Here is a 24,792-nt window from a genome sequence, read left to right as displayed (position 1 = left end):
AAAGGGACTCACTGAGGCGTGCGATAACCCCACTTAATGTTTAATATTATAATAGATTGTTTAGTTTCTATATTCTTAATTTAAATACATTTATTGATTAAATAAAACTCGATTTAAAACTGGTATAATATACATAACACCATATAAACAAATACAATGGTTCAGATTTCAAAACAAATTGTGGAAAACCTGTCAATATTAAATGGGGACGAAGCACCTTTGAACAGTAATTTGGAGGAATTGCTGAAGAATTCGTTTAATTGTTTAAAAAATGCGACACAGGATGTCGGAAAAGGTACAACTTGGATTTTTAAAAGTCAAGTCAAGTTTATATTACTAAATAGTTCCTCCTCATAATCTACCAATTCATAACAGTAACAACCCAAAAGATCTGCCCCATGTATGTACTCAGGCTTTCCCATTCTCTATTTCATTCCTAGGCCTTGGTTTTAGATTAATTCGCGGGGATATTTTTTTCCTTTGCCTATACTTACCCGAGGCCTGCCTGTCTCAGAATTAATCTGTTTTTGCACACGCCATGAAAAGATGCAAACATGTATCATAGCAATACCATTAGAAGTCATACTTAACCAATACCCTTACACAGAAGTCTGCAAAATTGCACTCCTGGGCGTCATTAAATTGCATGAGCATATAATTCATTTTACAAATTTGTTCTTTCTGAATTTCCAAAGAGATTGTACTTTTGCAACTTTCAATAGATTCATATTGCTTTTAGAACGTTTCTCAAACTCTTTGAAGGGGTATTTTGCTATAACAGGCCTTCATCTGTTATTTTTAGCTCCCTTAGAAAGTAACAATATCCAAATAAAAAGGCTCCAATCATCCTTACTATATGTCTTCTCTGAATTTGTGAGACATGGAAAAACAGCTGAAGATCTCACAGAATTCCTTACAAATCAGTGCAGTATAGAAGCAGGAAAAGTGGCCATATTGAAAGATTACTATGAAAAATGGGAAAAATTTATAAGACTCGAGTTACTCTGTGTTGGGAACCATTTGCCACACATAACTGATATCAAGTGGAAGATTGATCATATTGTGAAGGTGGGATTTCAATATTTTGTTATGATTCCTACACAAAAGTTCATATTTTGGTGCATCTGTAAACCTTATTTTATAAAGCATAGAATCTCTAAGGTGCTTATATTACTGAACTATCAAAGAAATTGCACTGCTAAGAACTTTATTAAGAAAGGTAATTTCTATGAAAGATAGGAAATCAACCTTATCAAAATATCCAAAAACGTTCATTCAAAAAGTTCACATTAGTAGCTTGACCCTTCATTTTATGGGTCCGTGCTCAAATAACGAAATATACAGTCCGATCCAATATGATTCATTGTATGATCATCCAGGTATGTCATCACTTTAGATGTCGAATGTGTGACTAATAAATTTATCACAGACCGTATATACAAACCGACTTCGGTCTCAGCGTTGCCAATTTGTATTTTGAAATCGAAGATTTGATATAACTTTATGAAAAAATTAACGTATTTTCGTGAATTTGTAAAACTATTGCTGCAGGCAACAAGTTTGCTTAATGCAATGATAAAATGTGCGGTAAATAAAGTGTCCTCTTTAAGCCACCTTGGCCTAGAAAAGTCTGGACAATTTGATGAATCCGCGTCATTATCATAAGAGTGTTTTATATTTACGGATGAAGACGCCAGACTTATAAATTGCCAAAGTTTTAAGGAATTTTCTGGCCAATTATACAAGGAACCGTGACCCTAGAATCAATCCCTATGACGTTTTTCTTACATATGTACAGATTTATGACTTTTTTCCAACAAGTAACGTTTATTCTAACTGCAGACAATATTTACTAAATTCCAGACGAACTCCCTCAATCAGCCAGAAGGGCCACTTTTCCGGATATCCCTAAAAACTAACACACATAATAGTGATTGTCGGGATGGTCTTCACGCGGAAAATGTAGATTTTACGTGTAACACTCAAGAACTGCAAAACCTGGTTCATAAGTTGAAAGACGCAGTGAACCATTGCCAGAAAGTAGCTAGTGGGCACTTGCCAGTCGAGATCCGTGACGAATGTATGAATTAGTTAATGGTAGTGTGGTACACATGAGGATTAAATGATGGTTTAAATGGTCCCAGCAGGTCAGTGGCGCTTCATATAATAATAATCGAGTGTTTAAATATTTTAATAAAATATGAATTATTGTTAGGTAAGTAAACGGTTTCTGTTCGTCCCTGAACTGTAAACGTAGGGCGTCGATTAAACTAATTAATGACGACTCCAGTTAACCCACATAAACTAACACGTAGCAGATAAGTCTTGGATATTATTTTTTTATGAATTTCACACGCGGCATAATTCGCCCAAATAACCCTCCCTGTAATCGTAAAGCCAACAATATCCACTGGACTTCAGTTACTCGACCGGGGAGCAAAAGCAAATTTTCCAATTTACATTTAATTTATGTTTGAGTATAAATCTGCGATTTAAAGGGGAAGGGAAGAGGGTAAGGTTGCGAAGAGAAGCAATATTGGAATCGAAAATTCGCTACCTATGACGAATCGACGAACAAGGGCGTCGTGCATTAAGGTAGGATTGCCAGTTTAGGCATGAGAAAATAACCACAATTAGTTCTTCGGTACTGGTAGGTTATTCGAACAAACGATGAAGGATTTAAGAACTGAAATTCGGTTTAGTTTAGGTCGTAATGATTCTCACAATTTATTCCAGGCCGCATTAGGCATTTGGCAAGTAAATTAACGAAACATTTCATAAAAAGACAACTAACCTGAACTAACTTAAGCTGAATATTATTACAAAATATAGGAAATTTATCGCTGATAGGCACTTAAAATGTAAAATATTCACCATAATTACCTGCAACATCTTTGCAAGTTGCAGGTACTTAAGTACAACAAATAATAAAATAGGAATCAAGAGGAATAAAATGTATATCACTAAAAAATTCGCACCACAGTTTTAAAAAAAGCACCAGAAAACAACAAACGATTCTGCCTTCGTCCGATCGATTTTTCAAACTTAAAGAACAAACATCTCAAGCTACGAGCTATGATTCGAGGGCCTAACACGCAATCGAATGAACGCAGAACTTTCTTATCACAAGCTGTAACTCACGTAAATCTGAACCGTTACACTAAAGATATAAGTAGGCACCTGTAAACTAGATTAATTAGATATGAATATGTGTGCATTAATCATATATTTTACCATACGTTTATGATTTTGTTTGGGGGACAGATTTGTGCGAGTTTGTGTAAGTAGGTCTTTATCGCTGTTAGTCATATCTCTACGTTTCTTGGTAGCACCATTGTATAAGTTAAAATTAATTTACAGGGCGTCTCAGGTGCGTATTAATAAAGACAAAATGATTTCCCGACTATTAATAACTCTTGATTAAAAAAATATGTTGGGAGCGTATACCGACCAGCAAAAATCTTTCACAACAGCCAATTTTTCGTTAATTTTGTCGATTTCAGTTCTGCGAACGTGCAATTTGGACACCCTGTATAGCGAAGTATCAGATTTGCAGAGAAAGAAAACTCTAGTTTTCGACTCAGCTTATTTTCAGCTTAAAAATATACGTGTATAGTTTGAATACATACAGATTCTTGTTTCTTATATAATAAATTTATCAATACAGGGTGTAACATATCGTCATGGAGATGTTTCAAGGGCAATGGTACTCTGCAAAATAATAACGAAACGTTAAAAGACCCACGATCGAAAACGCTTCATTTTCGATATACAGGATGGTAAAGTTTCATGTTTTTGTCATACTTCGCGTTTCACTCACGTATGCCTCGAGTTAAATATTTGAAATTTTGCTTAAAACTCTCTGCAACTAAATCTCAAAGCCATCGGCAACCATATACAGGGTGTTGTGTTTTTTTTCCCGTCATGTAGTTTTGCGCTTTGCATTTTTTTTTAATTTAAATTCTTTCTTTACTTGTTTAACTTTTCGATTTTTTACAGTGTTTTCGTATCTTTCTAATCTCTAGAATTTACAAAAATGTCTCTCCATGCAAATTAATAACGTGAAGGAAGTTTGGGAAAAAATTTGCATCCTGTTTAGTCTTCACAAACAAAAACCAAATTATAAGAACTACTCAAAATGTCCTTTGAACAATAGGAAACTTGGTCACTCTGTATATAAAAAATGATGCGTGTTTTTTATTACTTTCTAGAGTACTATCGCCCCGTGGAATATGTCCGCGATGATCTGTTACCCCCTTTATATTTAATATATTAAAGATATTTTTATATTTGGACCATTTCGAGAAGCTTAATGATATAGTTTTGGCAAGGATTATGACCATCGGAATGGTCGCCCCTCATGAGGGTTTTGCCACGAGATTATTGTTACAAACGCTTCATGCCGCCACTCACATTTAAATTTCATGAGTGGTGTGTATAAAGCTGATTTGGGCAATTTTACGTAGTGTAGACAGCTATAAATCCGATGAAACTCTGATAAACAAACAGCCCTAATCGTACTTATACGTACTTTGCACTTATATCGTTAGCAAAAGCATGAAATCATTTGTCGAGAACTCTAGTAAGAAGTGCGCAAAACAGCCGTAAAAGGATAACATAGTTCCATTGGGACAGTCAGTTTTGACTTGTTACTCATTTTGGTTAGTCAAAACCAATTCATCGTCTGGTAAAGGGTTGCGCTTATACGTGGTTTCCGTGACCAAATACAGCACCAAAAGACCATAAAGCACTAGTGCAACGGCGATGAAGTTGAACACAAATGCTTCAGGTACAAAGTCCGCGTATTTCTTATCCCTGAAAATTAGGCCAAATTGAATCCCGTACACGAGACGACCGACCTTGATATACTACGAGCTAACGGACATTCATAATTTATGATCTATATACCTGTCCGTGTTGGTATTTAAAAGAGCGCCAAAAGAAATTGTAAGAAGGAAGATGACCGGACTGCCGTTCGACAGAGTCCGAGACCAAAATAAATAAGAATTCACACCGAATTTGTCCCAATTTTATTTATGGTCACTAGGACAAACCATCAAGATCAGGTTTAGCCCTAAAAAGTCTTTGTGCTATTTATGAGGGCCCTTTCTCAAGGACTCGGACACCTTATCCGTCCAAAATTTTAGCAAATTAGGGATGAACTACCCTTCAATAATAACCGAAGTTTTACCTTTTGTAAAGCAACGAGATTCATTTCTGGTCACTTTCCCGTCAAAATTTGTTTGAAACCTATTTGAATCGCTCTTTTGCTTAAAAAGTCATGAATCAAGAAATATGCGTAAGCACAAGGGGAAAATAATGAGGGCAAGCGCTCTAAGGGATGATCGGAATAAATAGCTGAAACTGGTCTGAAAACATCATCTGAACAATGATAGTCGCCAGAGGCCAGGAGAAATAACGTGGATACGTACAACGCCCATATAGCCTTCTCGGTAAGGCCGGTGATGCAGCTAATCAGTCCCATTATAAATGCACCCGTTCCTATAGTCACATGAATCGGCATCACAGCTTTCCTAATAGACATGGCAAGTCCGGGATACAGGAATGTTATGAAACCTGAAGCAAACTGAAACAAACCATCATCGATTCATGATTGATCATTATCGAACGTTAATTAGGTAAAGTGCTATCTGCAGGGTTGTTCTTACTCAAAAAATTAATAATATAGAAAACAATGATAATATTGCGATGATAGAGTTTTCCTTGTCAACCCCCGCTGAACTAGCCTGAACCTGCCTAAATTTCACAAACAGCCCCGGTATACTCCCATACCTGTATAGAAAAAATTATAACAGTCAGCAGTCCAATCCATGAATGCATCGTATAGAGATTGGAAATGGGAGGTTGAGCTAAATTGTGCGAGTCAAACACAGCTTGTAGGCCTATGACTGAGAAGATAAAGGCCAAGAAATGAAGAGCACCATGTAGAACTTTTAGCCTCATCTTTGGTATGTTTCGGCCCGTGCGGTAAATGAGAATAGCTGCAAATTGGAGTTTCGTTTGGCGCAATGTCTTTAATATCGAAATACGTGCGGTACCTTGAGAGTACAAAAACACCATACCGAGAATCATGAAAAACGGGTGCCAATTAAATTCCGCCTTAGGATTCGAGTGCCATGCGAAACCACCTCTATAGCGTAAAATCCAAAATAAGACTAACAGGAACGTGCCGGCGCCCAACGAAGTAGTAAAAGTATACAGGGTATTGTAGGTTTTTAGTTTTTGGTGTTCCGCCTGAGATTCCATGGCTCTGAAACAGGGAGAATACTTGAATAGAGATGCTTACGATGGTAGGCATTGAAATGGGGAGATCTTTAAAAAAAACCTGAAGTAAGCGATGAGATATCACATGCATGCCCGTGATCAATTCATCTGCGAGTCAGATGTTTCAAGTAGACAGTGCTTAGGGCTTACCTTTGCGACGCTCGCCGTGAGGTTTTTTATAACGATCACCAGTCACTACTATACGGGGTGTTCACGTCGAAACTTTCCATCCTGAATTTTTCGGATGTGCTCGAGGACCGCCCAAAAATATAATTGGAACTCGTTTTTATGTCGAGATTGTGGAGTCCCGATGCCCCGTTTTGCGTAAAAGAATTTTAAATCCTTGGCGAGTTCGGCTAATTCAACGAACACTAATATTTTACAAGTTCAGGGTGAAGAGTCACGGAAAATTTATGCCAATAACGTGAATTCCCCGTTTTACCTTCAGATCTACCGAACTACCTGGCTTGTTTTTATAGACCAAAAGGAAGGAGCATGAAGTTGCAAAAATCTCAGAGATTCAGTGCTTTTGTGCCACATCATCAGTGCATTATGCCAACATGATACAGCCTTACAAATAACCCATTGACTGTGTCCTATTGTTGATGTTCACTTCGTAGAATTTCGTTTTAAATTGTTATTGCTTGTTAACGGTGTTGGTTACTTAGTAAAAAAATACGTAAACAAGGAGCAGCGGAGGTAGGAATAGTGGTGAATTCGAAGCATTTTTGACGTTATGTATTTAGGTTTTTGGGAGAGAATTCAGTCACGGTCCCAAAAGTGGCTTTATTGCTCCACGTTTAACCGTTTTACGCATATAAATTGCCGCTGCTTGTTTACCCATTAGTTTCCACGGTGGAAACAATGAGTTACGACCAGCAGGGCGTCAAGTCTCAATAACACCCTTCGTCCCTGGCAGCAGGCTGTAAAGTAAAAATTATTTCTCTTTGTGTTTTTAACGCCCTTAATTAAACAACTTTAGAGAATCTGGCAAAAACATCAATTGAAATGTACCTGCTAGAGGCCGAAAGAGAGGATTTAGTTTTCAGTTTAGCAATACGAAATCCGACACGGTTCAAATCTGACCTCCAGCGGCTACGGACCTTCAGAGCCCCCTTTTATCTGAATGACTATGGCACCATGGGACTGACCAATGAGAGCTATCATTTAGGTAGACTAGCCCTGTGAGGCTATTGACGATGATTTATTTGCATAAATACATATGAAAATGGAAAAGACGACAAAACTTACTCCCTAATAGGTAGTTTTCACGTTTAACCACTAAAATAACTACCTGTTAGTGATTCCAGATGTTGAATTAACTTCACGCTCGTGTTGGGACAGTAATGACTCTGAACTCATTTACCGTAACTTGTGCAACAAGTCTGAAAATCAATATCTTACACGTTACAGTTAATGCGGGAAAACTATGCTATTAGATATTGTCATGCGTTATTCTCTTTGGTTCCCGGTAGGATAAGGTTGGAGATACGCGCAGGTGGCGGACAGGCAAAAGCACAATAAAGAATGAGGATAAATGAATTAAATATTCTTCGAAGACTACAGCGGAATTATGGAAAAGAGATTGACTTTTCAAAAACAGTGAGTTGAACAAAACAAAAACAGCTGATTCCGATGACAGATGCCGTCAATGTCACGAAATCGAGAAACTTTTCGAATTCCACAAGTTCGCGCGAGGATCACGAGTTCAATTCGATTTTTCGATGTCGAAAGTTGAACCCTTCGAGATATTTTGAATATTTGTGTTCGACGAGTACAATTTTATTTATTGGCGTATCGAAAGGGATTAAAGAAGAAAGGATAATAGTGCTATACACAGGCATCGGTTTGCGATTTTGCTTCGCCTTCGCTATGCATTATATGATAATAACAACAATGAGGGGTTCCAGGTAGCCCCATAAAATAAGGTTCTTGGCTCATTTGATCTGCATGTATCTACTTTCGTTTGCCTTCGTTCTTATATAGGTGTGCAATAAAAATTCGGACGCCTATTTTCGTCAAAAGGTATAAACGAGACTACCGAAATTCTTAATCCATTTACCTCCGAAAGTTCCGCTAGTAAGGTTGTGGAGCCACGATGTTCGTGTTACTTACGTGCTTTACCGCGTTTCTCATCATCATTTATGGTACCACCATTTACTATCGTCATTATTGGAAACGTTTTAACGTGAAACTTAATTATCGTGAACGATGTGAACGTGAAACGGAAACCTACAGGTTAGTCGAATGTGTGAAAACGCCTAAATTCCCACCCGATGGAAAATGTCAAAAAGAACCGCAGCTAACTTCAGAATTATTTTTATCTCTTGAGAATGAATGTCAGACAGAAAAGAGCGGGAAGAATCAGCTTAAAATCGGCGAAAAAATGGTCATTAGCTCTCCCCAGTTACCGTCCGATACAAGTGAAAATATGGAAGAGGTGTCTTTATTCGATGCAGATTCGAAGGACTCTGGATATTGTGAGGACATTTCTGAGGAAAAACAACGGCGATCACTTTCTCCTTGCCTGGAAGACAGTGAACTGGACGGTGATGAAGCTACGATTTTAAGTTTCCCCCTTGAGGGCTTGAGAAGCCGAACTCCCGGAAAAAGTAATTTCCAAACTACAAAGAGACGATTGTTTGCGAGCCCCGTTCGGAGCCCCTGTACTGCAACGGCCACTTCATTAAAACGGCTCAAATTATTTGACACTGAAACAGATATTGACTGCCTTCCTGCCTTAGACTTCAGTGACAAGCTATTAGCGGAAGATTCTGATCATGAGGAGCCCACTTCAGTTCAGCTGCTTGCTAAGTTTGATCAGGAAGTTACCGAGGCTCAGAAAGATTTAATGAAACAGGCTGTAGAGAGATCAGAAGATGAGGAGCTAATAGGAGATTTTTCAAAGTCATACGCCTTGCCATTGATTAGAGGGGCTCATCCCGAATTAAAAAGCATATCGGCTGAGACAGTTAAGAATTTGCTAAATGGACAATTTGATGCCGTTATAAACTCATTTGTGGTAAGACCATTCTTTGATTTATTTTCTATTGCTGCATTCCTCATTCCATTTGAATTAAGAAACCTCTAGTATCTTAGGAGAAGCAAGATGACTAATAAAATGTTTTTTCTTGTAATTTTCAGATTATAGACAGTAGATTTCCTTACGAATTTGAGGGGGGTCACATCAGAGGTGCCAGAAACATTTACATGATGGAAGAATGCATCGAGCTGTTGAATGTACCGATCAAGCCCAGCAAGGAAAGGCATATTCTTATCTTTCACTGCGAGTTCTCCAAAGAACGGGGCCCAAATATGGTCAGGAATCTAAGGTAACTTTGTCAAGATCTTGTAAAATTTAATAATAAGAGATTGCTGTTCACAGTTTTCTCTCAGATTACAGTACAGGCATCCATGTGTGTGAAAACTAAAAATATTTTCTCTGGTTGCAGGAAAGAAGATCGTACAAGGAACACAGTAAACTACCCTGCTCTAACCTATCCTGAAATCTACATCCTCGAAGGAGGTTACAAGAACTTTTTTGAGTCCTTCCCCAGTTACTGCCACCCTGCTGATTACAAGCAAATGCTGGACCCCGCGCACGTCGATGACATGCGTTTCTTCAAAAAAAAGAGCAGGACTTCAGAATGTGTCATCAATACCGCCAAGAAGGGCACTTACAGCCGACTGTCGAAATCCTCTGCTCAATCGTCAAGGTTGGTGAGAAAAGCCCTCTCTACTGATTTTTAAATCAATGTGTTCAGTATGCCAAAACAAAAATGAAAGATAGATTTAGTTCCATTCCTCGTATCTATTTGAGTGTTCTTTGATGCGAAATCACGAAGTTGCGTGTTGTATTTGAGGTTTTAACATTAAAAGGCAGTTAAATGGAGGCCGGATCCAATCTGCAAGTTGTGATTTTTTTTGTAATGTGATTGTTACATTTTTTTGTCGTTAACCCTCAAGGGTTGTGTTCGTTTTGTATGAGTTACAGATTTTCGTTGACTGATGCGTTAGAAACTTGTGTATTTGTGACGTATTTAGATACTCCAGACATTTAGGAAATTGGTTTGTTCTTATTTGTTTTTTAATAGTCAATGCTCAGGACAGTGTGAAAAGAGCACTAATAAGACTTTTGTTCTATTATACTCACGGGAAACAGTCGGATCTTACAAATGAAGTATTTCTAATACTAAAATACTCAAAATCCTGAATATTTTTAAGCACTACGTGGGTCAGTTAGGGTGAACATGATGGAACTTATTTTGCAACGCTCATAGGATCTATTGGTTGTGTGATATTACTAAGATTGTAAAATGCCAGTTTACACTATTTTTGATTGGCAGAATACCTTTAACTACTTCATTGCAACAAGTACAACGCCTTGCTGGGTAGGTATCCATAGCAATGCTCGTACTACTGGATTATGAATGACTTAAATGGAAGCTTTCAGCGTTTGTCGAGCAATTCCGGCACATTGATGTATTTCCGAAAGACGTGTTCTATAATATGCCCTTCTAAAGTACATTAATGCTACAATTAATCCTATCAAATTTAGGTTTTTCCTTTGTTCCCCCCTCTGTTGAAATTAACTAGCCAGTTCTACGCTGTATCTGTATATCTGCGTTGTTCCCTTTTTGGTCATGTTTGGTCGGTGCGAAAATAATCCAAATTCCCTCAAGACGCCTTTGGGTAACACTTCAATGAAGTTTTGCATGTATCCACGTTCAGGAAAGGCGCTTATTAGTCAGCGAGATGACATTCCCCCTTGCTTGCGAAGTAAGCTTTTCGATTGCTGTATTTCTATTCTTAAGTAGAAATTGAAGCTACTTAGATTACAAGATTTAATTAGTTCGTGAAAGTCGTGCGTCGATTATTGGGGAATGAGGATCAACCCCCACAGTCCGTTTTTTTTATTTTTATGATACTTAGGAGTAAGGCCAGTTAGAGTAGACAATAGTTGAGATTTTGCATGCTTTCCATAACTTAGCAGTAGGCAGAAAGTTCTAATGAATTTCGAACAGAGCCGATATTCGGCTTCACCATTAAATTCCTCCCGTGTGTTGCTTCATAATTGTCTGTTCAAGGAATTCGTGGGCATTAATTCTATTCGAAATTTTGTTGTAAATATGTAAATTCCACCAAATAGGTAGAAGATTTTGTGCAATAGGAAATATTTTTATTAATAGGTTCATATGATACATTGTAGACAGGACCGGCCTAAGGGCCAACGAGGTTGGCGGCCTTCCTGGGCGATTTTTTTGGAGTAGTGGGAGATGATTAAAAATTTCACCCAGGGCGTCAAACACGCTCGGGCCGGTCCTGGTTGTAGATATCTCCGGTGCCAAAATATGTGTTAAGGCTTATGATTGAGGGGGCATTTCTGTTAATGTTTCAGACGTGAAGATTTCCATGTTTTAGGACTTGTAAATTTGATCAATAATCAGAAATGCCTTGTAAAGATTCCTTCTACCTATAAGAGTTCAGGTTTGTGCAATTAGTGAAATTGTATTATATTTTTCAACTTGCGTGATTATATTTAATAGTTTAAGGTTAGTTCGATGAGCTGCAGCCCCACTCTTGAAAACTTCAAATTGATGCTGATGCCACTTTATTAAACTTAAACCTCTCATTCGATAGGAATTCGAGATGATAATGCTCCCCCGCAAACTTCTTTAAATTTCTCTATCGAATTCCTGTTTGATAGACTCACACAACTTAATAAAACGACGATCACCGTCAAATTGGGGTTTTAAGAGTCGGGTTGCTGATATATGATTTTATAGAATGATTTATTTCAGTATTAATAAATGGAATGTTGAACGTTTTTCTGTGTGTATTTTTCCCGTTTCCACGGTCTCCAGACTTTTCCTTCCGCGCATCGTGTTGTGTAATGGAACACCCGATGTATTTTTCACCAGCAATGGGGTACCAACTTCTGCCGAGCACATGCTAGAAGTCTGTCTTAGCAGCTTGAAAACTGAAGTGTAATTCGTTAGAAATATTCATGGAAGCCAGTAGCCTCCATTGCGCTACGAGTGGCACTCCAAAACTTGCTATTTGTAGGGGAAAGCACCGCAATTCTATATTAAACGGGGGAATTATTGACATTTTCTTAATGCACTTTAATGAGTAGAAAGAAAACAACTCGTCCATCCCGTACACGGCATCAGAGCGGTATAAAGACACGGTTTGGATGTGGTGCGGTCTATTATCCGCCTAATGCGTGCAGGACGATCGGTGCTCTCGACGATGATGATTGTCCTCGTATTAACAGATCCTAGATAGTCATTAATTCAATATCACCGAAGGTGTTCGTCCATATAGAAAACCCTTCGTTGTCATATTATAGAGGGATATTTCAACGGTCCACTGCATGACAACCGTTATGTTGTCAGGACTTTAGATAGTTGTTACATCTTACTCGTTCTTATTTGATTATACTTATTGTCGTCACAAACGTTGTCCATAATCAGTATAATCCTTGACCCAGCCAGAACTAAGATAAGCACTATTGCCTAGTACTAGGGATGTTCCAAAATATGTAATGCGATTTTTAAAATTAATTTGTGTTGCTGAGTCAAGCTAATTAAATATATTTTTTTGGCTGCTTGATAGCTGTGTGACTAAATTCAGATTAAGAACAACATTATTTTGTTGTTGCCAATTCGCGACAAAAGAACGTTTTGAACGCCCTCTGTATATTATATCGATGTCGTCAATATTTAGATCATTATCGAAATCTTTCTTAATTAAGTTTTAATGAATAATTCGAACTAACAATCTCTTGAATTTGTGAAATAATAGCTGAAATTCGGACTGACAAAAACATGTTTTCACCAAGAAAGCTGTTAACGAACCCTTTCAATTCTTGGAAGAATATCCTTCAAGTTCTGGCCTATTCAACGCACCCATCAGGGGAGACCACCACTCTATACGATTTTCATGTGAAACATGGGGGGAAAATGGTGAACTTTGGAGGATTTATATTACCAGTGCAGTATAGTGATCAATCAATAATTAACTCGCATCTTTTCACAAGGAAATCTGCCAGTGTTTTCGATGTTTCTCATATGTTACAAACTGAAATTACAGGTAAATAAAATTCAAATTTTTTATATTTTTATATTTTTTATATATTTTTATATTTTTTATATATTTTATATTTTTTATATATTTTTATATTTTTTATATTTTTATATATTTTATATTTTTTATATATTTTTTATATATTTTTTATATATTTTATATATTTTTATATTTTTTATAATTTATTTTTAATAAATTGTAATTGATTTTAATTAGGCAAAAACTGCGTCGAATACATAGAAACGTTATGCACAGCCGATATTCAAGGGCTTAAGGAAAACAACGCCACTCTGACTGTATTCACCAACGAAAAAGGAGGAATTTTGGACGATCTAATCGTCACAAAGGTAAACGAAGAGTTTATCTATGTCGTCTCAAATGCAGCAATGAAGGACCAGGACCAAGGAATTATGTTGAGTGGTTTGGTAAAAATTCAAAAACTGTGCCCCATTTGGCGCTTGTAAGGAGTACCATTCCATTTCAGGCTAACTATAAGAAACTACATAAGCCAGACTCAGACATAAACATTAAATTCTTAAAACCAAACGCTCGATCGCTGGTGGCGCTTCAGGGGCCCGGGGCAGCGGCGGCCCTTCAGAAATTGACGAATATTGATTTGTCTACCTTGTACTTCATGAACAGCATCGTTACAAATGTAGCAGATACTCAATATAGAATTACCAGGTAAAACTGGAGAAGCGATTTATTTTTCAATCGAATTAAAAAATATAAAGTTTTTAAATTAATTAATTTTATTTTGAAATTAAATTTAATAAAATTTTATTAAAATTTTATTTTTGAATTAATATTTTTTATATATATTTTTTATTTGTAGATGCGGTTATACTGGCGAAGACGGTTTTGAATTATCGATTGACTCTAGACATGTGGAAAAGATAGTAACTTTGCTCTTGGAAGATGGAGAGGTAAAGCTGGCGGGTTTGGGGGCACGAGATTCTTTGAGGTATACGTGTAAACAACTTTGATTAAAAATACCATTTGTCCATATATTTCCACTAAAACTCACAATTTTGACGATTTTTTCGCTTTTGCTTTGCCGTTCTATGCACAAAAGGCGAGACCCAATAGCATCAAGGTGATAATGGCTAAACCGATGATTCACAGCTGATGCGAAACATCTGCCTATTTTAAATGCTGTTAGGCTTCACATTATCAACAGCATCTATGCCGTAGATTGGAAGCTGGACTGTGCCTTTATGGAAGTGACCTGAACGCCAATACCACACCCATAGAAGGCGCTTTGACATGGCTGGTAGCGAAACGACGGAGAGAACAACAAAACTTTCCCGGAGCTTCGAAAATTTTGCAGCAAATTAAAGAAGGGTATATTAACAAAAGGGTCATTTTTGGATGATGCTCAAAGGAGCCCGATCTCGCTTATTTCAGCTCAAAAATAAAGCGCGTGGGCGTGACGTCAACTTTAGGCCCCCCCGCGAGACATGGAGCGGAGATATTGGACGAACGTGGTAACGTTATCGGAGAAGTAACTTCAGGCTGCCCTTCGCCCACTTTGAACCTCAATATAAGCATGGGATATGTCCCTACGGAGTTCAGCAAGGTGGGCACGAAGGTGGGTTTAAAGATACGAAACAAGACTTTCGAGGGAATCGTCACGAAGATGCCGTTTGTGAAAGCGAAATATTACAATAAACCGAAAGCTAATTAAAAACGTGGAATTTCTAGTTACACACCAAAGCAACCTCTCCTAGCTAAAAACGTTAAGTCCTATAAAGGTTTTTTGGATACGTTTTTGGGACAGTTTCTTAACGCATTCAGAAACATTTACGCACTTTTATTCTTCCAATAGCAAGTCGTTAAGCTCCTCTTTAGCGACATAATTAGGAAACGCGTTAATTGACATTAAAAGCTTTTGATCTCCGAAATTCTGTGCAAAAATCTAAGATCAAAATCCCCTCTGACTTTCCCGATAAAGTAAGGAAACCATGGGCGTATCAGTTTCGCGTAGAAGAGCTGTCTAAACTGCACGAATAAAGAACGCAGAAATACAAGAAAAAATTGTTTGAAACCAGAATTCTGGAATGCCGTTGTCTCCTAGACCACCCTGTATATGTACGCATATCGAATATTGCGCTTCGAAATTCAGCCACAAGTGGGTTTGTCCCGCAGATTTCGTCCAGCAATTCAGTGGGACAATGAGTTAAATAGCGCGATTTGATATTTAAATAATAAGCGTCATTTAAATTAAAACAAACAGTTCGCATAATGCTTTAGCTTTTAGCTGGGAAATCGTAGAAAATTCACTGGAAAGCTCTTTAAAAATAGTTAATATCTCTCGTGTATAAAAGCATTTCGAAGGCTTCATCTATAAGCACCTTATTCAGTTCCTGAATTTGCACATAACGTTATCCGAACAGTGTGTCCAGTTATCTACACTATGACATAATGACCATTAAAAGTCGACTTTCAGGACAGTTATTCGAGTTAGTAAAGTGAGGACAAAAGATAGATAAATCGAAGCAAGTAGGTGATGGATAAACCAGATAGAACAAGCACTCTAAGATAACCGCAAACGCCAACTGATCATCTTAGTATTTGATATTTTAGCACCTAATTAATTAGTATCAAATGAACAGTAATCTGCCCGAGCAAACCGTTGAAGGTGAATTGGAAAATCAGGGTTCGTATACCATAACTGGCCTCCTCGGAGGCCTCAGCGAAGAGGCCGAGGGCACGGATGATCCTGAGAAATACGGTAAGTCTCAATCCTCTTGTGGACGTCGTTTTACCGACCGAACCGAAATTAGGCCTGTAGGAAAGCGACTAAGTATTTTGCCGATCAAACTTTGAGTCCCAAACAAATGTGGCTTAAAGCTGCGTGTCCCTTTAATTGGCGGTAATTAAATTACTTACGCGACATGAGGAACTCTGAGAGGTTTTATTAAATTAAATATAAATTGAATAAAGCCCACGAGCCATAATTTAATTTTCCATTCGGCCTCAGGTACGGTACACGCACGCAAACCTCGATTCGGCCACAACCGGCATTTGGCCTCCCTACCCTGCTTCAGGACTCTTCTTAATTCCTTAAAATTCGCGAATTTTTCTCGATGAGTCCTACAGGATCGGACTTAATCAGCCTGATTGTTAATTGAGGGTAATTCCTCGAGGACTGCTCCGCTTTAAGGCAGTTCCGCTGAGATCGCTGCAGCTAATTAATGACGCGTTTAAAACCCAAATTGCAGGGTCGAGGGACAGCGATCTCGGCCTCGATCGCGAGGGACGGGAGGGGAAATTGCTAAAGTCAAAAAATATATATATTTTCTAGGATTCTCGGACGCCTTTGGCGATCTTCGAAACCAGGCCGAAAATCCCGGCAGCTCGAACTCTAAACGCAAACAAAGAAGGTACAGGTAAGCCTTCGAATTTATAGAATATTCTATTCTCGTGTGTTAAGATCCACCTATTCATTCAGGTTGGTTTTATTAGAGCGGACCCCGCATTTAGAGGTCGCCTTAATAACACCAACTCTCCGAAATCAGACAATTCCTTACGGTTTCGATCAATTACTCTCTATTAATCAATAATTATTATCGATCAATATCATTTAATTGCCAGAACGACGTTCTCGAATTACCAACTTGAAGAATTGGAACGTGCCTTCCACAAAACTCATTATCCTGATGTATTCTTCCGCGAGGAACTGGCCCTCAGGATTGACTTGACGGAGGCGCGCGTGCAGGTTTGGTTTCAAAACCGAAGAGCCAAATGGAGAAAGCAGGAGAAATACTTCGCTAAATCCATGGAACATACGCAAGTGACTGGGCCTCAGGAGCTGTCAATGCAGCTGTCATCAGGTAGGATTCAGAGGGGCTGCCAGAGGGCGTTTCCTTAAAGTTTCAGATCACAACCGAATCACTTGTGATAACGCACGCGCAATTATGATAAGGAGCAACCATATCCCCCCCTTGATAATTTCAGACAATCAGCAGACACACTCGCCCCTTTTGAGTTTCACCCCGATCGACAATTCACAAAGCTTGTTGATGGGTTTGACCTGGCCGAATCCGGTGCAACCCATTCCGATCACTTACACAGATATCGCCTGCACTGGCCCGCATCAGCACCAACTCGTAGGAACTCAAGAGACTAATCTACAGTAAGTACCACACTACAAAAGTGAGTCAGTGATGATTGGGCGACGCATCGTTTGGGCGAATTTCCATGAGTTTCTTGAAGAACTTTCTGCTTTTCTCTCGATGTAATTTTTCTCACCTTCCAGCAACAGACTTGCAAACATCGACCACACCACTGCCTTGAACAAATGCCCTATGGAAAGCCCCACCATAACCATTTCTATGGAGAATCTATTAGATTGTAATAATTCATCAATGGACAACTTTGATAATAAAACTGGTTCCCAGAATCATTGCCACATGGAAAATTCGATGGAGAATATCGATACTCATTTGATATCCATAGCGGAAAACTTGGAAGATTCGATGGAGAAGACGAGGAACGTACTGCTCTCAGAAATGGAAGAGGACTGTATGGCGCTGCATATCTCCGACTGCATTAGTAATCAGGAGGACATATCCATAGACTCTGATTTGTTGACGTTGAAGCCCCGAGAGGAAGGGGTTGTCGGAGCTTGCAGCAACGCTATTGAATGAACGTTAGTGAGATTTTTTTTTGTAGGCGTAAGTAAGAAATAAAAAATTAATTGTTGAGTAAAAATACACAGCAAAAGTTGATTCCTTTACTTTTGCCCCTATATCGACAAAAGAGAAGGTAATTTGGCAAATTCGTGCCATTTGCTCAGTTACCCCCAAGCGTGCCTTTCCGCCTAAATCATAAAAACGAAGACTTTAACTGTTTTTTGCTAAATTCTTTTACTGCCTGCTGAACCGCAGTTTATAAACTTATTGTAACAAAAAATGATGAGCACAAAAACTGGTTATAGGCACATTCCAGACATTCTAGGTATAAACAGGTATCAGTGTCGGGGGTTGATGACCTTAAAAGGGGAAGAACGGAAGTAGGTCATCAGAGTAACGCAAGTCAGTTCGTAAGAAAGACAGAAAATATCAGATCAGATTAGATCATTTACATATCTTTATTGTACGTTGCCATGTTACATAGATTAGAAAGAGATAGAACAATTGCTGTGTTGCCATGTAGCTGGCAACCGTGTAATTTCATAACCCTAAAAATATTTGTTTTGATCTTAAAAGTTAGGTGGATTGTTCTTGTCGATTTATTTATTATACGATAAAGAATAAAGTTGCAGTTAATTAAAGCAGTAACTAAAGAAATACGTCAGTTGGGCTTCATAGCTACCAGCAAGGTACACCTAAACTTGTAATCTTAATATACAACTTCTAGTGGAGGTAGAAAATTCCCAGAAATCACTTATCTAGGCCTGAGGGCTAAGAGGAGAGGACCTGCAATTTGACTAAGAATTAGTGTGAAAAATGCCTGTTTAAGCATCAACATATCATTTGAAATTGAGTATATAAGACAGCTGACAATGTGTCCAGAGCCACAGTAGACTTCAGGTCACTGTACAGGATCGTTCTGAATGTTTTAAACCAGGTTTTGAAAGTGTTCTGTACAATTGGAATTACTGTAAATTACCAAATAGCTGGGTGTCTTGCTAACAAAGTGTTTTAAATTGTATTCATAGATAATATTAACATGTCAGAGGATACTGATGAATGGTCAACAGAGCAAGTGATTGCCAGTGCAGGGAACTGGTCACTCGCAGGGGATGTGGCAATATTAAATAGATTAAAAAATTTTTCACAAGTAGGTAGAAATGAAATACATTAGCATTTGTTATTAAATTCCTAATCCACTATACTATTGATCATTTTTCTTTTGCAATTTATTACTATAATATTTAATTATCTTCCTTCTTCAGACTACAGTTTGAAGTCAGCAATTTTTTATTCCAGGGTCTTTTGTTGGAAATAAATTTGCTAAATACAAAAGTTGATAACTTGGCAAATAACCTCGAGCTTGTGGGTTTGAAGGTTGATATTACAAAAAACGAATTTCATGGATTGAGAAACTTGAAGTTCATCGAGAATAGAGTATATGAAGATGATGAAACCACTGAAATTGAATCAGATAAGGTTATTTTAGTGTTTATTTGCTGCAAACTAAGTTAAAATTGTAAGAAAATACAGGGAGGTCCAACAAAGCTTTGATTTTTAAAATTTTAATTTCGTGTTAGATAAAATCTTTGATAACTGTACCACTTAAAAATTTTATTTATTCTTAAAATAATATATTTAAACTCATTTCAGGTCCCTTCAAAGGAACCTACTGAAGAGCTAAAACAGAATGTTTTAAAACATGCAATATTAAATGGTTTTAAGGTGGTAGATAAGTATTATGATAAGATTGAAGTTGATGTAAGCGATAGTGAGGGAGAATCCAATGAAAAGGGGTACTTTCTATAAAAACCATATTGCATTTGTGTTAGGCTGTTTTTTTAGTTATGTTCTTCAACCCAAAGATCCCTACATGGACAGGCCATTACCATACCTCGTTGGATCTGACAATTGGGTTAAGAAGCAGCACATAGGGCTGCTAATTTCAGATGAATCTGAATCTGAACCGGACCAAGAAGACGTATATAGTAGTAGCGATTCAGAAACGTACTTGCCAAAGAATAAGGCATTGGTAAGATATGCTCATCATTTATGGGTTATTATACTATAAGTATAGCTATGAATAATTTCATAAATTTCACCTAAGACACTTTGGCTTTTAAGGATTCGGAAACAAGTTCGGAACTAGATTTCACTAGTCGAACTTCTGATCCCATTGCGAGTTCGTCCTTGAGTAATGCAGAAGGTTTCAAAAGAGATGACCTTTATTCTTACAATGACGGTTCCGAGACAAGTACCTCAGTGTCAAATAAGGTAAGACATGGAAGATGGCACAGATATATTATAAAAGGTGTTATATCTCGTTTATCTAAATATGATTTATTGTTTCTCTAAATCCTTATTAAGTTGGATTCGCCAATAAATCAAGATAGTTCAGGTTATTCTTATTTTTCCTATATAGGTTCCAATATCAAAAGAGCAGTTTGCCGAACAGTTGGCTTCTAAACTTGGTGATGTAATAACATCAAAACAAACAAATGAGGACACCACTTCAGATTCTCAATCGAAACCCAGACAGAAACTATCAAACTATGGTACGTGTTATTGGTATTTGAAAATTCATTTATAATGCCTCACTTTTTTTCGTGGATATCTACCTACAACCATAATAGTGAGTTTGAGCCTCGATTATATTATCTTGTATTCGTATCATCAAACTACATGGTTTTTGATTTAACGCAGAAAGTTTATTCTCTGATCAACCGCCGCCACTGGAGGATCTCAACAAAAGTATTCTACCGAAACCAGTACAGCAAAGTTTATTTGGAGACGACAGCGATCTTTTCTCCGAGAACGATTCACTTCTTTGGGGTACCACTAGCAAACCAACTCAAAAGTTTTCAGATGACCAAAAATCATCAGATGTCACCCCCAGTTTCTCAAAAAAAGTTCGTATATTTTAGTGTTTATCTTCGGCTACATTATGGTAATTTGTAATAGCAGGTCAAAGTTTCTAAAGGCTTGTTCAGCGATTCGCGAAGTTCTAGCGAAGAAGACATGCTAGCAGTTACAGAGAGGAGGAAGTTGCAAAGCTCAGCAGTTCACACGAATCCATATTTACCACCGTCGAAAAGCACTATTCCATTTTTAGCTGATCAGCCACCTGGCATTAGTCCAAAGAAGGAAACGCAACCCAATAGAAGGGTAGATAATAATTTATTTCTGTAATTTCTAGTAATTATTTTCTGTTTAGATACCCATTGGAGGTGTATCGATTTTTGGGGAAAACACCGATATTTTTGGTGAAAAACCTGTGAAATTTCAATCGCCACTGAAAGAGGACGAGTTATCAACGAAAACAGAAAATAGCGAAAATTTCAAATCTCAAAATGTAATCCCTAAACAATCTATTAAGAAAGTAAGTTTATTTGACGATTCTTCTGATTCTTCTGAAACCGAAGATGTAAAACCTGTTAAACCTGAATTGCAAGTGAAGGGTAAACTATCACCAAAACCAGAAAAGGGAAAAAATATTGTATCTCAAAGTAAGACATCTCAGAAAACAACAATTAGGAAAACAAACTTGTTCGATGATTTTTCTGATGCTTCTGAAAATGATTATATAACCTCTGCTAAACCCGAATTACCATCAGCAGATAAGTTGCCACCAAAAACAGAAAGTATCAAAACCATTGAACCTCAAAGCGGAATACTGAAAAACTCCATTAAGAAGATAAGTTTATTTGATGACTCTTCTGATTCTTCAGATACTGATGAAATATTTTCTTCAAAAAAAGATTCTTTGAAATATAAATCCACCGAAAACTCAAGCAAAGGACATTCTGGAATATTTGAAGGTTTAGATGATGATTTTACACCGCAAGAAAACACAGATTTTAAACCATGCTCAATCCAAAAAGGCTCTCACCCAGTAGTCAAGAAAATCAGTTTATTCGATGATCATGATGAGGAGGATGACGACATACTAAAAGAAGAGAAAGACCTTTTTTCAGGCCTTTCCAAAAAGGAAGTGGATGCAGAGCATGAAATAAAATCAGAAAAGATTGATGATCTTGAGACGCCAAATCATTTTGATGATTTAAACCAAAAACCAAAGGAGCCAAAGAATGATAACACTGAGAAATGTCTTAAAGACTCTGAGAAATTTCTTGTACAACCTGTGGAAGAACATGTATCAACAGGCTTAGTAGAACCTAAGAATGATGATTTATTTGCTGAAGAGCGAAACATTGGAGCCAGTCAAACAGGTTTAAGTAATGAACAAACTTTAAAAGATGTGAAACATGACTCTGCAGATGTGGGCACTTTGAGTTTTGAGCAACAACGAGATGTAATAAATCAAGTAGATTTCATTGATGAAGGCGAAAGTGAAATAAATATTCAAGGAATCAGCGACAGTACTGCTTATAAAGGTAAGTTATATTACAATTGTTTTATAGTCTTTCTGTTATATACAGGAGCTCTAGAGTTATTTTTCTACAAACTTTTGCACTATCACTATTTTCGTACGTTGCCCATGGCAGATGTACGTAGTAGAAATTATTTTCGATTCTGAACCAATTTATTCTACAAACGTAGCATTTAGAGCCTGCAACTAAATAATTATTTAACTTCATAAGGCGATTCAAGTCCTCCAGCAATAAATTTATTTGATCCAACACCTCCACCGGTGGATTGGGCAGCCTTATCAGATGATAGCGCTGAAAGCGATAGACTGTCGTGGACCGAGGGCATTTTTGACCAAGTTGTTACTAATTCATCTCAGTTAAAGTCGAACATTTTTGATGAAGCACCTCCAAGCCTTCTGGGAAATCAAATTGAAAAAACGAGTTCAACAAGGTAAAGTTTTAGATTATTTTCAAGGTTAACTCTGCCAGATCTAGATAAAATGAATACGGACCAGAGAAAGCGAATTAAATTTTTAAATGGACTCGTATTAGTTAAATCATAACATTTCTGTTCTGCAGAACTGATTTTGTTTGCTTTTTAGACTGGATACAGACCTCTCGTTCGCCCATGATTCATCACTTACCAGTCCGTTGTCACCTGATTCATCCTTTGATCTACCAAGTTCATATGATCCTTTTCCGGAAAAGGTCGAATCTGGAGGAATTCCTCATATAGAGAGTCTAGATGAGATCTCAGTAAACGCAAACGTGGAGAATAAAATTATCTCTGCTGGTGGTGATACTGAAGAAAAAAAAGGCGGAAGTGCATTTACAAAAACGGGTATGGTAATGGTTGGCATTAACGTACAAGTCGAAGTTCAAATAACCTCATTTGATACATATTTCGATAAAATCACAGAATATATGCACATTTATCTAAATGTCTCTCTACTTCGTGCTATCTCCTTGCAGTAGTCCCCGGTAAACTCAAGCACAATCTTAACATTAATGTGAAAGCGCTGCTGCCAGGGAAAACAGTTTTTAATAGTAGACCTGTTACGGGAACTTCTAATTCTCTTGACCAGTTAGACGAATCGCCGGTTTTAAGTCCAACCAGAGATGTGACTACCTCAGCCCCTAACCGGCTTAGTTCAATGGCTAAACCCAAACAAGAAAAAATTTCTACGAAAAAAGGGCTTGGGAATTCGAGTTTTGATGAATTAGGGGGGACGCAGATACTACATAGTATTACAAAAGTAAGTATGCGCGAATTAAGCCATATATTTAAATAGAAGCGTTTCCTAATGTACACGATTAATTGTCGGAAAGCAATTAAATATTAAAGGCAAATTTGTAACGACAATTTAAACATCTAACCTTAGGATCGAGCAAGGGTCCCAATAAAACGGAGACCTTCAAGAAGAGCTAGGCACGAAGCAGCAAATACAGCCACGATCAGTAAAGAAGTGCCAGCATGGAGCATTTCTAAAACGTCTAGTCCGAATGAAGAGTCAGATCTCTTTACAAATGAGAATTTAGGAAATCGTAGTGTAGAGGAAACAGCAAAATTAAAAGATCGGTTGGTCATAAACTTTTTTATTATTTTATTAGTCAACAAATCTCTCATTAAACTAGGATAATGACTGAAAAGAATATTGAACTTTCTGCTGCAAAAGATGAAGAGAAAGACACAATTTTTGACAAAAAAAATCAAGTGGAGCCACAGGTACCCAAAAGAGAAACCGTTGCATCTGTAGAAAAACCAGCACCCTCAGAGAAACAGACATCATCAAGGCTCTTCTCTGACAAATCTGACGACTCTGACAGTGACGCTGGATTATTCAGCAGCAGTAAGCCGAAGTTGCCGAAAACTGATTGTACTAAAACGAGTCTCTTTGATAGCTCTGGTGAAAGCAGCGAAGAAGATTTATTTGGCTCGAAGACATCAAAAAATACGTCATCTATCCGCAAAGAACTTGGTAAGCCACTCTCAATAATGTATTTAAGATTTTCGGACAACCTTTTCAGAGTTTTTGTGTTATATGTGCCTTTCAGTTTCAGATGCAAAAGTAGAAAAGAAAACTAGAGAAATTAAGACGGCTAATATAAAGAAGTTGGAAAATAAACAAGTAACTGATTTTGACCCATTATCAGGATTTAAGTGATCGGTGTCCTGTTGAAGATTGTGATGACCTTAACACACTCAGATTGTGTACTTGCGAAGCCAAGAAAAAAATGTTATATATCAAGAAATGTTTATTTTATAAATTTATTTCCCCTTGAAGTGTATTAAAAATCAAAGGTAATAAATCTAAATAGCAGTCGTTAATATTCATGTCTATGATTTTTATTATCGTGATTCACAAGTTGTTAGTCATGTTCCTTGCACGAATCGGCTACATGACATGTGA

General features: G+C 37.5%; 6 protein-coding genes across 15 annotated transcripts; 5 read left to right on the top strand and 1 right to left on the bottom strand.

Annotated features, from left to right (window-relative positions):
* The first annotated feature begins 11 nt into the window (after nt 1–11).
* On the top strand, nt 12–2,224 carry LOC136342738 (COMM domain-containing protein 3). The gene is made up of 3 exons (XM_066288842.1): nt 12–295; nt 803–1,068; nt 1,864–2,224. The coding sequence occupies exons 1-3, from the start codon at nt 157–159 to the stop codon at nt 2,089–2,091; spliced, it is 633 nt and encodes a 210-aa protein (XP_066144939.1). The 5' UTR covers nt 12–156; the 3' UTR covers nt 2,092–2,224.
* A 479-nt stretch (nt 2,225–2,703) lies between these two features.
* On the bottom strand, nt 2,704–7,912 carry LOC136342737 (putative transmembrane ascorbate-dependent reductase CYB561 homolog). 4 transcript variants are annotated; one of them, XM_066288838.1, is made up of 5 exons: nt 7,580–7,912; nt 6,060–6,271; nt 5,794–6,002; nt 5,433–5,587; nt 2,704–4,815 (listed from the first exon to the last, which is right to left on the bottom strand). In XM_066288838.1, exons 1-5 carry the CDS (start codon nt 7,645–7,647, stop codon nt 4,650–4,652), a joined length of 810 nt encoding a protein of 269 aa, XP_066144935.1. In that variant the 5' UTR covers nt 7,648–7,912; the 3' UTR covers nt 2,704–4,649. The 4 variants fall into 4 exon arrangements, with proteins under 4 accessions (XP_066144935.1, XP_066144938.1, XP_066144937.1 ...); XM_066288841.1 differs by having other exon boundaries at nt 7,537–7,642; XM_066288840.1 differs by lacking the exon at nt 7,580–7,912 and adding an exon at nt 6,748–7,477.
* Nucleotides 7,913–8,350: 438 nt separating this feature from the next.
* On the top strand, nt 8,351–12,112 carry LOC136342735 (M-phase inducer phosphatase-like). The gene is made up of 3 exons (XM_066288835.1): nt 8,351–9,307; nt 9,430–9,617; nt 9,738–12,112. Exons 1-3 carry the CDS (start codon nt 8,384–8,386, stop codon nt 10,033–10,035), a joined length of 1,410 nt encoding a protein of 469 aa, XP_066144932.1. The 5' UTR covers nt 8,351–8,383; the 3' UTR covers nt 10,036–12,112.
* Nucleotides 12,113–13,005: 893 nt separating this feature from the next.
* LOC136342451 (aminomethyltransferase, mitochondrial) lies at nt 13,006–15,064 on the top strand. The gene is made up of 6 exons (XM_066288282.1): nt 13,006–13,380; nt 13,591–13,799; nt 13,859–14,058; nt 14,210–14,338; nt 14,569–14,718; nt 14,782–15,064. Exons 1-6 carry the CDS (start codon nt 13,116–13,118, stop codon nt 15,059–15,061), a joined length of 1,233 nt encoding a protein of 410 aa, XP_066144379.1. The 5' UTR covers nt 13,006–13,115; the 3' UTR covers nt 15,062–15,064.
* A 28-nt stretch (nt 15,065–15,092) lies between these two features.
* LOC136342452 (uncharacterized) lies at nt 15,093–18,089 on the top strand. The gene is made up of 5 exons (XM_066288283.1): nt 15,093–16,108; nt 16,682–16,766; nt 16,972–17,210; nt 17,335–17,512; nt 17,636–18,089. The coding sequence occupies exons 1-5, from the start codon at nt 15,982–15,984 to the stop codon at nt 18,024–18,026; spliced, it is 1,020 nt and encodes a 339-aa protein (XP_066144380.1). The 5' UTR covers nt 15,093–15,981; the 3' UTR covers nt 18,027–18,089.
* Nucleotides 18,090–18,550: 461 nt separating this feature from the next.
* On the top strand, nt 18,551–24,716 carry LOC136342613 (WASH complex subunit 2-like). 7 transcript variants are annotated; one of them, XM_066288596.1, is made up of 16 exons: nt 18,551–18,700; nt 19,040–19,161; nt 19,311–19,490; nt 19,665–19,807; nt 19,857–20,043; nt 20,136–20,285; nt 20,434–20,566; nt 20,715–20,920; nt 20,973–21,176; nt 21,226–22,405; nt 22,613–22,832; nt 22,984–23,222; nt 23,354–23,637; nt 23,764–23,960; nt 24,017–24,360; nt 24,437–24,716. In XM_066288596.1, the coding sequence occupies exons 2-16, from the start codon at nt 19,051–19,053 to the stop codon at nt 24,544–24,546; spliced, it is 3,888 nt and encodes a 1,295-aa protein (XP_066144693.1). In that variant the 5' UTR covers nt 18,551–18,700; nt 19,040–19,050; the 3' UTR covers nt 24,547–24,716. The 7 variants fall into 7 exon arrangements, with proteins under 7 accessions (XP_066144693.1, XP_066144691.1, XP_066144690.1 ...); XM_066288594.1 differs by having other exon boundaries at nt 18,551–18,948; XM_066288593.1 differs by having other exon boundaries at nt 18,551–18,981.
* Nucleotides 24,717–24,792: the final 76 nt, after the last annotated feature.

The sequence above is a fragment of the Euwallacea fornicatus genome, chromosome 12, assembly GCF_040115645.1.
Source record: "Euwallacea fornicatus isolate EFF26 chromosome 12, ASM4011564v1, whole genome shotgun sequence".
Taxonomy (NCBI): Eukaryota; Metazoa; Arthropoda; class Insecta; order Coleoptera; family Curculionidae; genus Euwallacea; species Euwallacea fornicatus.
This window is presented reverse-complemented; position numbering and strand designations above follow the sequence as displayed.